Source organism: Spermophilus citellus (assembly GCF_964194105.1).
Source record: "Spermophilus citellus genome assembly, chromosome: X".
Lineage (NCBI taxonomy): Eukaryota > Metazoa > Chordata > Mammalia > Rodentia > Sciuridae > Spermophilus > Spermophilus citellus.
This window is the reverse complement of record NC_138190.1, coordinates 69,063,929-69,077,760: the sequence shown is the minus strand read 5'-3', so window position 1 is coordinate 69,077,760 and position 13,832 is coordinate 69,063,929. Positions and strand designations below refer to the sequence as shown.

At 47.7% G+C, this 13,832-nt stretch overlaps 1 protein-coding gene across 1 annotated transcript; it reads right to left on the bottom strand.

Moving 5' to 3' along the window:
• Window positions 1-7,991: 7,991 nt before the first annotated feature.
• Window positions 7,992-12,083, bottom strand: LOC308639437 (uncharacterized protein CXorf49-like; the record flags this gene model as incomplete). Its single annotated transcript, XM_081277686.1, has 6 exons — window positions 7,992-8,435; window positions 8,541-8,582; window positions 9,144-9,189; window positions 9,464-9,540; window positions 10,081-10,222; window positions 10,794-12,083. The coding sequence occupies 6 exons, from the start codon at window positions 12,081-12,083 to the stop codon at window positions 8,431-8,433; spliced, it is 1,602 nt and encodes a 533-aa protein (XP_081133812.1). The 3' UTR covers window positions 7,992-8,430.
• Window positions 12,084-13,832: the final 1,749 nt, after the last annotated feature.

Below are 13,832 nucleotides of genomic sequence, written 5' to 3'. Positions count from 1 at the left end.
TTGACAAAGTACAGCATCCCTTTATGTTCAAAACATTAGAAAAACTAGGGATAACAGGAACTTACCTCGACATTGTAAAAGCTATCTATGCTAAGCCTCAGGCTAGCATCACTATGAATGGAGAAAAATTGAAGGCATTCCCTCTAAAATCTGGAACAAGACAGGGATGCCCCCTATCACCACTTCTATTCAATATAGTTCTCGAAACACTGGCCTGAGCAATTAGACAGACGAAAGAAATTAAAGGCATAAAAATAGGAAAAGAAGAACTTAAATTATCACTATTTGCAGATGACATGATTCTATACCTAGAAGACCCAAAAGGGTCTACAAAAAAACTACTAGAACTAATAAATGAATTCAGCAAAGTGGCAGGATATAAAATCAACACACATAAATCAAAGGCATTTCTGTATATCAGCGACAAAACTTCTGAAACGGAAATGAGGAAAAACACTCCATTCACAATATTCTCAAAAAAAATAAAATACTTGGGAATCAACCTAACAAAAGAGGTGAAAGACCTATACAATGAAAACTACAGAACCCTAAAGAAAGAAATAGAAGAGGATCTTAGAAGATGGAAAAATATACCTTGTTCATGGATAGGCAGAACTAACATCATCAAAATGGCGATATTACCAAAAGTTCTCTATAGGTTTAATGCAATGCCAATCAAAATCCCAATGGCATTTCTTGTAGAAATAGATAAAGCAATCGTGAAATTCATATGGAAAAATAAAAGACCCAGAATAGCAAAAACAATTCTAAGCAGGAAGTGTGAATCAGGTGGTATAGCGATACCAGATTTCAAACTATATTACAGAGCAATAGTAATAAAAACAGCATGGTACTGGTACCAGAACAGGCGGGTGGACCAATGGTACAGAATAGAGGACACAGAGACTAATCCACAAAGCTACAACTATCTTATATTTGATAAAGGAGCTAAAAACATGCAATGGAGAAAGGATAGCATCTTCAACAAATGGTGTTGGGAAACCTGGAAATCCATATGCAACAAAATGAAACTGAATCCCCTCCTCTCGCCATGCACTAAAGTCAACTCAAAGTGGATAAAGGAGCTAGATATCAAATCAGAGACTCTCCTTCTGATAGAAGAAAAAGTTGGCTCCGATCTACAGATTGTGGGGACGGGCTCAAAATTCCTTAATAGGACACCCATAGGACAAGAGTTAATAACAAGAATCAACAAATGGGACTTTCTTAAACTGAAAAGTTTTTTCTCAGCAAGAGAAACAATAAGAGAGGTAAATAGGGAGCCTACATCCTGGGAACAAATTTTTATTCCTCACACTTCAGATAGAGCCCTAATATCCAGAGTATACAAAGAACTCAAAAAATTAGACAATAAGAAAACAAACAACCCAATCAACAAATGGGCCAAGGACATGAACAAACACTTCACAGAGGAGGATATACAATCAATCAACAAGTACATGAAAAAATGCTCACCATCTCTAGCAGTCAAGGAAATGCAAATCAAAACCACCCTAAGATACCATCTCACTCCAGTAAGATTGGCAGCCATGATGAAGTCAAACAACAACGAGTGCTGGCGAGGATGTGGGGAAAAGGGTACTCTTGTACACTGCTGGTGGGACTGCAAACGGGTGCGGCCAATTTGGAAAGCAGTATGGAGATTCCTGGGAAAGCTGGGAATGGAACCACCATTTGACCCAGCTATTGCCCTTCTCGGACTATTTCCTGAAAACCTTAAAAGAGCACACTACAGGGATACTGCCACATCGATGTTCATAGCAGCACAATTCACAATTGCTAGACTGTGGAATCAACCCAGATGCCCTTCAATAGATGAATGGATAATGGTGTATAAATGTGGCATTTATACACCATGGAGTATTACGCAGCACTAAAAAATGACAAAAATCACAGAATTTGCAGGGAAATGGATGGCACTAGAGCAGATTATGCTTAGTGAAGCTAGCCAATCCCTAAAAAACAAATACCAAATGTCTTCTTTGATATAATGAGAGCAACTAAGAACAGAACAGGGAGGAAGAGCAGGAAGAAAAGATTGACATTAAACAGAGACATGAGGCGGGAGGGAAAGGGAGAAAACAAAGGAAATCACATGGAAATGGAGGGAGACCCTCATTGTTATACAAAATTACATATAAGAGGTTGTGAGGGGAATGGGATAACAAACATGGAGGGAAATGAATTACAGTAGATGGGGTAGAGAGAGAAGATGGGAGGGGAGGGGAGGGGGGATAGTAGAGGATAGGAAAGGTAGCAGAATACAACAGTCACTAATATGGCAGTATGTAAAAATGTGATGTGTAACCGATGTGATTCTGCAATCTGTATTTGGGGTAAAAATGGGAGTTCATAACCCACTTGATTCTAATGTATGAAATATGATTTGCCAAGAGCTTTGTAATGTTGTGAACATCCAATAAAAAAAAAAAAACTAAAAACGAATCCATCATATTATCCGGGGATTCCTCTCCTAGGTATATACCCAAAAGGAAATACAATTAGCACATCAAAGGGACGTCTGCATTCTAGTGCTTATTACAGAACCATCCATAATAGCTGATATATGCACACATTCTAGATTTCCACTGACCAGTGAACAGATAATGAAAGTGTGATACATATATATATGCCGCACAATACTGTTCGTTCATAAAATGAATAAAATCCTCTCACTGATGGCAAAAAGGATGGAACTGGAAGGCAGTAGAATAAATAACAAATACCACAAGTTCTCTGGATCTCAAGGCAGAAGAGAGCAAAATGATAATTCATAGAGGCGAGGAAGGTTATTGGGAGAAGGGATAGAGGGATAAAGGATACCAAAGCACAAAAAGGAGGAAGATGTTCTAGAGTCATAAAGCATGGTAGGGTGTCTATGCTTCAAAGTAAATTAGATTTTATGAAGAACTAGCAGAGAGGAGCTCAAAGCCTCAAAAAAAAAAAAAAAATCCCGAAAGAACACAGAGATAGAAATTGTAATCACCCTGACTTGATCAGTACACATTGTGTTCAGGTTTTTTAATTTCTTTTTATTAGTTATTTATGGACATTTTTTTATTTATTTGTTTATATGTGGTGCTGAGAATCGAACCCAGTGCCTCACACATGCTAGGCAAGCACTCTACCACTGAGCCACAACCCCAGCCCCTTGTGTTTGCATATTGCAATATCACAGTACCACGTTACTATGTACAAATATTGTGCTAATTAAAAAGGAAAATGCAATTTAAAATAATAATTGACAAAGGACATTAGATGACTTGGCCACTAAATGTAATGCATGATCTGTGATTACAAAGAGGTTTTTGAGAAAGCAACTATGAAGGATATTTGGACAATCACAAAATGTTTCCTGGGGTCATATAGTAGTAAACCGTCTTGGCTCGATGTTAAACATTCTTAGTGTGACAACTGTGCTCAGGATCTATGGGAGACTGCTTATTTGGGAGATAAATGCTAAAGATGTTAGGGATGATGTATCACAATACCTTTAAGTAACTAATGATTCAAAATGATTAAAAAGTCACACACAAAAAACACGCACACACAAAGATTGTGATGATGGGAGGGCTGAGCAATGGGAATAAAAAGTTAACTGGTGAATCCAGTTGAAGGATACATGGATGCTCCTTGCCCTTTCCTTGCAACTCCTCTGTCAGACAGAAATTTTAAAATGAAAACTCTGGTGTGAAGAGGGATGATATGGACCGTTTTATTCCTATTAATGCAATAATGTAGAAGGTTGCAAATTTCTAGAAAATGTGACTTGCCAAAACTGATGTAAGAAGAAAGAACAAATCCAAATCATTCCATACCCAGTGAAATAAATATATCAGGAGTCAAAACGTTTGGGGTTGTGGTTGGTGTGTTGCCTTTGTCAGTGCTGGGGTTTGATCCCAGGGCCTCATGTGTGCTAGGCAAGTGGCCTATCCATAGGTACACCCAAACCCCAGAATGCTTTTAACAACAAAAAAGCCACACCTACCCACTCAATTCTAAAAATATCCCAGGAATAAATATCTAAACTTTGACACAAATTCCTCTAGGAAGTTGAAAAGGAGGGACATCCCCCACCTCATCAGATGAGGTAAGAATAAAACATCCATAATGAATCCTGACACAAAGGGTCAGAGGCAGGAAAACTCCAGTCAATGGCATACACAGTCATTACACAGAAAGGAAAAAAAAAAAACAGAAAAAGAATGTTAGCAAATGGAATCCTAAAACTACAGGACATAAACAGGAAAATAGAGAAGAATATGGCATGATTAAATTGTATCCATCCAAGAAAATTTTTATTTACTTCAGAATATAAAGTGATATAATTCAGCACATTATCACATTAAAGGAGAGAACATGATCCTCATATTTTAAGGAGTTACTAAATTTCAATATCAAAAATTTGAGAAGCAACATTTACAGTGTTTCTACAAAGTCAGGAGTATGAGATATAATTGACTACAGGTCTATGCTTTCTTTGAATGCATACCATTATGGAAGCACCATGGCAATCTCAACAGCATTTGCATCACCCCCACGTTCCTTCATGCCATGTGGTAGTACACAGCCTCACTCAATCCCCATGCTCAGACTACTGCTGATCCATTTTTTCCTGCCTTTTCCGAGTCTCATAAATGGGATCATACAGGATGGAGCCTTCTGCATTTGGCTCCCTTCCCAGAAAGGGACTCAAATGGGACTTCTGAAGGTACAATGTACAGTCTCTACAGCACAGTAGCGGTTACCTGGCTTCATCTCTTTACAATTACTGGGCAAATCGCAGGCTTGTGTTTCCTGAACTTACACGTAACTTGATCTAATTTAATTTTTGTATCTCGGTGAGGGTTCTTCTTGAAGAGCAATGTTTCATCCTTTCAGCAAAAATAAGTGATTCTTGGAATCACCAGGGGAGCTGTAAAGGTTAGGTGATCCTGGAGGTCTAGGGAGGGGTATGTACTGGAGGTGGGGCACCCAGGAGGGTCCCAAGGCAGCCAAAGCTGTGATTCTTACTCTGAGTGGTGGTTACCAGGCATTTCCCCACTGCACAACTGCTGGGGTGCGGTTCATACTGTTGTCAAGCAAACAGCGTGCCCTGGATTCCCTCGGGAATGGTCCGCATGACCACCCTGGAGGCCACAACATGCACAGCCAAATGTGGCAGACACTGGTGCAGCCGTCATCCTAATAGCAAGCGGATGGTGAGGAACTGTGGATGAGGAAAGGAGTTCTCAGAGATTGAGGACAGACAGGCACGAAGTTGCCCAAGTTCATCCACGACTGGAATCTGTGGCTGTGACTCACCATGACAACTCTTGATGCTGTGGATGTCACCTCGCTCCACAGGATGCAGCCTGCCAGGCCTCCACACACCTGGGAACGTCCACCATGTTTTCCCCTCATTGGCTGGCTGACACCCCTTCCACAAGAACTAGAGTCTGACAGGGAGACCATCTTTCTGCCCTCAGGGTGAAAGCTCTTGTTTGGAAATGAACAAGCAGGAGCCTGGGCACCTGATCCACATGCAGTTTGTCTCAGGGCTCCAAGGTGCAGCTGCATCAAGCACAGGCACATGACTCAGCCAACCTCCTGAGCCCACACTGAGAGGAGCAGCACAAAGAGGCAGGACTGGGACAACGGCTCTCCAGGCCAGCACCCAGTCTTCCTGGCTGGAAGGGGAGGCTTGAGGGAAAGGGGAGGCTTGAGGGAAAGGGCAGGGTGGGGACAGTATGCTGAATGAGGGAAGGGATGTGACTTCCTTTCCATTCGGGCCCGATGGAATTTTCTAATACAAACCTCAGAATCTGCCACTTATTATAGAAGGTTTAGCCCTGACAACTGCCAGTGTGGTGGTGTACTCAGTCCAGCAACATTAAGGTATTGCAGCTGGTGTGAATACAGAACAAGAGAGAACCTGAGCTCGGAAGGAAGAAGTGGGACTGGTGAAGCTGGTCACCAAGGGTCAAGCTAGTGCCCTGGCAAGGCTTGGTCAATATGCAGCTCCCCTCGTGAAGATGGTCCTTCGCCTCCAAGGACAGTGCCCGGAGGTGGAATTCACCCTGGTCGGAATCGGCCTAGATGTCTCAGGTGGCAGAAACCCCCAGTTGCAGTCTCTGCCCAGCTTCTTAAGGCAGACATCAGCTTTCTGTGTAACCTCTCCATGAAACAAGCAACTTAGGTCAGGGTAATCTTAGCCACAGCCTGAGGAACCCAGCCCCCTTGCTCAGGTGGAGGTTTGAAGTGGATGATGTTAAGTCCCCACTGCCCATCCTTTCTGGCTCTCAGGACTGACTGCCCGACCACTTGTGTGACAATCCGTCTCCCTGAGCCCATCCCAAGGAGCCCAGAAGGGACACAGAATGAGAATACAGGAAGGGTGGTCCCAAGCCTGACCTGCTCTCCACAGGCAATTCCTCTCTCCTACTTGCCATCCTTGCTGTGCCAATCACACCCAGGTGTTGGTTAGCTCAGGGTGTGGCTGTCTCCCATGGGAGCATCCTGTTTCAAAGATGAGGTGGGAACCAGCCACCTCATAGGTAGCCAGCCTGCACATCATTCTGCTGGCAACACAAGACATTTGAGACACGTTATCCGTCCCAGATGAGGATCAAGAGCCTGTGCCAGAGACTCCCAACATTGTGACAACACTGACCCCGCTGCTGGGTTTGGTGACTTACGCTTCATCCCATCCCATGCCCTCCTACATTTTAGGTCTTGAACAACACCCCTCCTAAAAGGTAGATGCCAACCTTGCTCTGGTGTATTCGGTTCCCTATGGATTACAGGCTCTGCCCCTACTGCCTCTATTCAGAGTCAGATCATCCTCTGTCCAGGGAGATCATCTCTGGTTCACTTGATTCACAAGCCCACACAGACACTCTGACAGGCACACTCACATGTGGAAGCATGCGTGCGCGCACGCACGCACACACACACCCCTTGAATGCTGTATCTTCATTTGTCAGTGCTGTCCATTAAATACCCAGCCTCTTGGGAATGGGAACTGTCTCACCCTACTCAAACATGGATCTGTCCCCGAGTCTCAGGCACACCCAGCCTGGACCCCGGGTAAAGCAAGGAACAGTTCATCAATGAGGGCAACATAAGAACATGGAGCTCAGACAAAAATCGCATGCGACCGCAGGAGGCAGTCTGGGAGATGGAGCTGGGACATGCAAATATCACATCCAGGAAAATCTGTGCCATGGGGGTGATCAAACAGTATCTTGCTGGGGACCATCTGTGCACATGCAGACCTACCACCCACATCTGCCCCTTTCAAATGAGAGCTATGGAGCTGACAACCTGGAGAAGGGCTGGCTGGATGGCAGCTAGGACTTGACATTCTGATTCCTGACCATCCAATTCCAGCTGCTGGTCGGCAGTTTTGCTCAAGAAAGCAGAGAGGAGCCAGAGCAGACTCACCTGCCCACCTCTAACCCAGAGACAACCCACATTTTCTCACATTCTCTATACCCCTCTTTCCTCCTGCATTCCCCGTACTTTTACTTTGCTCTGCCACCTGATGAGATGTGACCTCTGCCTCCATCCCCCTACTGAAAGGAAGAAGGGAGAAGCGATAGGATCTGGCAATTGAGCTTCAAAGGTGAAGGCTAACTAAGCAGGAACTAAGGATGATGGGGGATTTCTAGCTGAGCCTTCCCTCTGTGGTGAGCCACCAGAAGATACTGAGTCCAGAAAGAGGACTGGCCCTGAGAGGGGGAAAAAATGAGCTCCACTGTGCTCTCCCAAAGCCTGTTGAAATAACTCTCTAGAAAGAGGTCTCCAGGGGTGAGCCATGGGAGACATCAAGGATGGTCAGAACAGAAAAGAAGGGTGAGAAACAAAGGAATAAAACCTGGAAGCAAAACAAAGGAATAAAGACAGGAGGGACTGGAGCTCTGGAAGGGGCTTATTAGTTCCTCCTGAAAGGTGTGTGTGTGTGTGTGGGGGGGGATATTAGGCAACAATTTGTCCTATGAGAACTCCAGAGAGAAGCCTGTTAGCAGAGAGCACCACCAGAGAGGGCCAGAGGGGAAAAGGAGAAAATTCTAGTGTGTCTGGGTCCAGTCCACACAGAATCCAGTCCCAGGGCACCATGGTAAGCTTGAGCACCTGGCTCTTGCTCAAAGGCCTGCCCAGACTCCCCTCAGGGAGAGGCCTACCACAAAATGCCAGGGGTACTGTTCTTAACCAGCTCCCCACCCTTCTCCTGGCCCCTGCAGGCCCTCACCCCCTCATAGAGTGGGCAGACCACAGAACAGGAGAGGTACTTTAATTCGAAAATGCTGTGAACTGGAGTGGGCAGGAAGGGGGAGCTGGCTGTAGAAGAACCAAAGGGAAACAGCTTGGCCGCTGCTCGTGGGCTCCACCGGCACCAGCTGCTCGCCTTGTACAATGATGCTGGGTTCAATCTGTTAAGCAGAGCAGAGTCATGGCTTCCCCTTGGCCAGAGCTGGCATGCAGCCCTCCCAGACAGCTGGGATTGTGGGAAGGGGTATGGTAAGCATAACACTCACTTCCAAGGTCCTGGAACTTGTCAGCGAGGGAATGCATGACCGCTGAAAGAGAGAGGCATAACTGAACACTTGGACATAGGTCCATAGAGGGTCTTGGCCCTATATGGCCCCCTGGCCCCCCTCCCCCATGCTCCGTGGGGAACCTCCAGCCCCTGTCCAAACAGCCCTAGGACTGACTCCCCTACCACCACTGGAACTCGACACATAAATGTCTTCTATAAGGAAACAACATGTACCAGTAGTGCTCAAACACTGGGGCATGGGAGAACCACCCAGAAACTTGTTAAGAACAAGCAATCAAGCAAACATAGGGCAAGAAACACCAAACAAGCCACAACAATCAGTGCTTAAGGGAAAAATAAAGGAGGGGTCTCTGGGACTCAATGGCAAGGTCAGACAACATACTGCTTTTCGTGCACAGCCCTAGCAGTCAAGGCACAGAAGGCACCAGGGCCAGGCCAGCTTGGTTTCCCCACCCCACAGGAACATCCCGCCCCACTGTGATGCCTGTACCTGCAGCCCAGCCCAGCCCCAGGAACCTGCATGGAGACACTGAGGTCTGCCTCTGCCCCAGTCCCTGTACCAGCCTGGGCTTTGTCATACCTAGTTGCTCCTTGAGATCATCGATTTCTTTCTGTAGCAGCACACACTGACCCAGCCAACACCAGAGAAAAGAGAAATGAGGAGTAATATCCTGGCCTCCTGTCTCCTCACCCTCCCACTCTCCTGCTCCCCACTCCTCATGTCCCACATATCCCACAGCCCAGTGGCAACAGAGAGAGGTAGGGCATCCTCAGTGGAAAGGAGGAACCCTCTCTCCCTAGGGTGTGGAATTAGAGGGGACACCCAAGTCAACTTAACCTGGACATGGAGCCCACCAGCTAGTTGGGGCCGGCATTTTTGGAGCCAAGGGAAAGACTTACCCGGGGACAGCCCTGTACCCCAGGTGGTTGCTGCTGCCTTTCCAGAACTGGGGTCTGCACAGGTGGATCCTGCTCATCTGAAAAGAGCACAAACTCTAGCTCCCCAGCCTGAGTGTGAAGTGGAAATGGCCTGGCTAGATCTAAAGTGAGGCAGCAGCCCCCTCTGAAGGCAGCAAGTTGCACCTGTTCTGTCCAGCAGCTCCACCTCTCTCTCTGGGCCTGCTTTCCCTGCTGCCCAGTGTCAGCCCCAGCTGCCACTGTGACACCCTAGCACTGTGGCTCTGGGTTGGACACTGGCACAGCTGTAGTCGCAGCCAGACTCTGGGAGGAGCCATGTAGCTGAACAGGACACAAAAGAAAAGGCTGTGTTCCTCTGGAAGTCTCCTTCTGGAGTCTGTGTTTGGGGCAGTGCTACAGATCACCCCTAGCACATAAAACCAATGCAGGGGACCAAGTAGCCTGAGTCCAGTCCTGCCCACATCCAGCTTTCCTTGGGGGCATTGCCTGTATAGGCATGGAAGCCTGGGAGCAAGACTGCACCCCCAGAAGCGGCAGAGCCAGAAGTTTCCCTCCCCTGACCCTCTCCCCTCCACTGCTGTCAAACCCACAGGACTCACCAGAGGGTGCAAGGCCTCCCTGGCTCAAGTCCAAGGGCTGGGAGCTTCCTGGAGGTTGGAGGACTCTGGGGTTGGGGTCACCACTGCTAAATTCTCCACGATGCATGCACAAGCAAGGTGTCCGTGGCCTGTGTACTGGAAGCTAACACAGAAATTTCTGTTGAGTATGATCCTGTGTGCACAGGGGCTGGAGTGAGGCAGGGTACAAAGGAAGACCTCCAAGGCTCATCTCATTAGCAATGTCTATCTCAATCAGCCCCAGGCTCAGAAGTAGAGCTCAGTCAGGGAGAAGCAAGGGGGACAGTGGCGGGGGTGGGGAGTGCTGCGGCAGAGAAATCCCACGCCCCCAGCAAGGCAGGCTTGAGTAAGAGCTGGGAGGGAGGAATCAGTAGACAGATGGGACTAAACACCCACGATGTGCAGCTCAAACTGTAAGGGGTCACCAGACCAGTCAGTGGCCAGTCCTACTTTCCATCCCATCCCAGCCCCTGTCTGGGAAGGAGGCAGGAAGTGCACAAAATGTGGCCAACACTGACTGGTACCTACCAGGTACTTTCTCAATGTCTGCCCTGACTACCAAGACCCCCGATTTGGCATCCCAATGACAGTGGGTTCCCAAAGACAACCCCTGAGCAAGGGCAAAGAAGTGTGTCCTGGTAAAGGAGCAGAGCAGAGTGACAGGAGGAGAAGGAGAAGGAGGCAGGCTTACTCACTTGGACCTGTGGGACTATATCTCTACTTGGGTCATTATCTTCACTGGTCACAGGCTGGGACTCCCGTGTCTTCTTGGCCACAGATCTCTTCCCAGTGGCTCCATGCTTGGACTGTTTGGGTCCCAAGGGCAGCAAGGAATGCCTCTTGGACCTTCCAAGCAGTGGAACCCCCGAGATTGGGGGGAAGGTGGCTGGTTCCAGGGGCGTTACCTTAAGTCTTTGCCCCCATGAAGGGAAGGCCCTGCCCAGGGTCACTCTTGAACCACCTCCTAGGGACTTCTTCTCCTGGATGGCCTTCTTCCTAGGAGTGGCCCTGGGCAGGTCCCCTGTAGCAGCAGCAGCGGAGGCAGAGGTGGCAGTGACAGCAGCAGCAGCAGCAGCGGCGGTGGTGGCAGCTCCTGGGTTGCTGGACCTACTCCCTCCCTTGCCCCAGAGCATGCTTTGCATTTTCTTGGAGGAGCCAGCTTCCAGCTCTGCTGAAGCCTGCTTGTCCATGCCTGAGGGGAGTCCTCGAGGAGCGGAGGTCGGCAGAGGGCCCGGCATGTGAAGGAAATTCTCCCTGCTACGAACACTCGAGCGTCTGGCTGGGTCTCCGGGTTCCCTGGGGCTGCAGGACCTGGCCTGGCCTCCTCCTTTGGGGCAGATGCTCACCCTCATCAGCTGTATCTCACTGAGCTCATCTGAAGACTCAGGGTCGGAAGAGGGATGCTGGGCTTCCCCGCTGCCCACCATCCGACTTTTGGTGCCTCTCTTGGGCTTCCCCCAGGCCCGGCTCCCCTCGGGCCCACTGGGGTGGCTCAGTAGGGCGGCAGAGGCCTGTGGCGCTTCCACACAGCTCGGGGCCAGCGCAGCTCTCCCACCGGGGCCTGCCCCTGCGTCCACCCAAAAGCCGGACAGTTCGGTGGCGAAGCTTTCCGGGGATGGGTATCTGTGGGCTCCCCGGGGCTCCGGGCCCATAGGCTGCTGCACAACGGCCGCAGACTCCACAGCCAGGGGCACGAAGTCTAGAGCGTCCCCCTTCTCATCAGCTGGGGAGCCAGGCCTGCCTGCGCGGCCCAGAAGCACTGCCTTTCCCTCCTCTATCTCCTCCCATGGGGCCTCCAAGTTGAACTCATAGGCCTCGGAGTCTAGGAGGCCGCCCTCGCCCTCCCTGCTCCGTGGCGGCCTCAACTCGAGGCCCCGGCCCAGGCCTCGTAGGGCTCTGTGGCCTGCAGGACGGACGCCTCCCGGTTTCCCACCGTTCTGGCTCAAACCGTCTCCCTGAAGGGAAGTCTCGTCAGCGGAGCTCATGTTGCCAATCCCGGCAGCCAAGCTCGCTCGAGGGGAGATGATAGACCGGTTAACTAAGGGAGCAGTTAGGCCTCAGGGAACAAAGTCACCACAAGCCAGGCACAGATCACCTCAATCACCACCCGGCTTCGGCTTCTAGCAGCTTCGCGAGTCTTCGATGCCCCCCTCGCGGCCTTCTCATTGGTCCACCTCCCTGCCAACCAGTGCGCAGTTTGTTGGGGCCTCCCTCCGTGCACTCGCCAATACGGATGAGGGCGCTAGAGCTGGGGGAAGGCTCTGATGCTACTGGCTTCCTTGCTTGCTTGCTTGCTTGCTTTCCTTCTTTCTTTCTTTTTCTTTTTTCTTTCTTTCTTTCTTTTTTTTTTTTTTTTTTAACTGGGGATTGAATATCCAGGGACACTTTACCACTGAGCAGAATCCCCAGCATTTCTTTTTTTCTTTTTTGTTGAGACAAAGTTTTGCTAAACTGCATAGGGCCTCATTAAGCTGCTGAGGCTGTTCTTAAACACCCAATCCTCCTGCTTCAAACTCCTGAGTGGCTGGGATTACAGACTTGCCCCACTGTGCCCAGCTTGTACTGGCTCTTGACAAGCCAGTCCAATTGTGGGTGTGCACTTCACTGATTTCTTGTCCTGCTACTTCTGGCGGGGAGCCTCTTTCATGTGAGAGCCAATTTTCAGTCACATATTTCTTTGGATTACTGGGTCTCAGCTTCTCTAATCTTTAAATATAACTGATGTGACACAGCAATCTGTGTGTGACTTTTTAATCATTTTGAATCATTAGTTACTTGAAGGTATTGTGATACATCATCCCTAACATCTTTAGCATTTATCTCCCAAATAAGCAGTCTCCCATAGATCCTGAGCACAGTTGTCACACTAAGAATGTTTAACATCGAGCCAAGACGGTTTACTACTATATGACCCCAGGAAACATTTTGTGATTGTCCAAATAATATCCTTCATAGTTGCTTTCTCAAAAACCTCTTTGTAATCACAGATCATGCATTACATTTAGTGGCCAAGTCATCTAATGTCCTTTGTCAATTATTATTTTAAATTGCATTTTCCTTTTTAATTAGCACAATATTTGTACATAGTAACGTGGTACTGTGATATTGCAATATGCAAACACAAGGGGCTGGGGTTGTGGCTCAGTGGTAGAGTGCTTGCCTAGCATGTGTGAGGCACTGGGTTCGATTCTCAGCACCACATATAAACAAATAAATAAATAAATGTCCATAAATAACTAATAAAAAGAAATTTAAAAACCTGAACACAATGTGTACTGATCAAGTCAGGGTGATTACAATTTCTATCTCTGTGTTCTTTCGGGATTTTTTTTTTTTTTTTGAGGCTTTGAGCTCCTCTCTGCTAGTTCTTCATAAAATCTAATTTACTTTGAAGCATAGAACCCTACCATGCTTTATGACTCTAGAACATCTTCCTCCTTTTTGTGCTTTGGTATCCTTTATCCCTCTATCCCTTCTCCCAATAACCTTCCTCGCCTGTATGAATTATCATTTTGCTCTCTTCTACCTTGAGATCCAGAGAACTTGTGGTATTTGTTATTTCTTCTACTGCCTTCCAGTTCCATCCTTTTTGCCATCAGTGAGAGGATTTTATTCATTTTATGAACTAACAGTATTGTGCGGCATATATATATGTATCACACTTTCATTATCTGTTCACTGGTCAGTGGAAATCTAGAATGTGTGCATATATCAGCTATTATGGATGGTTCTGT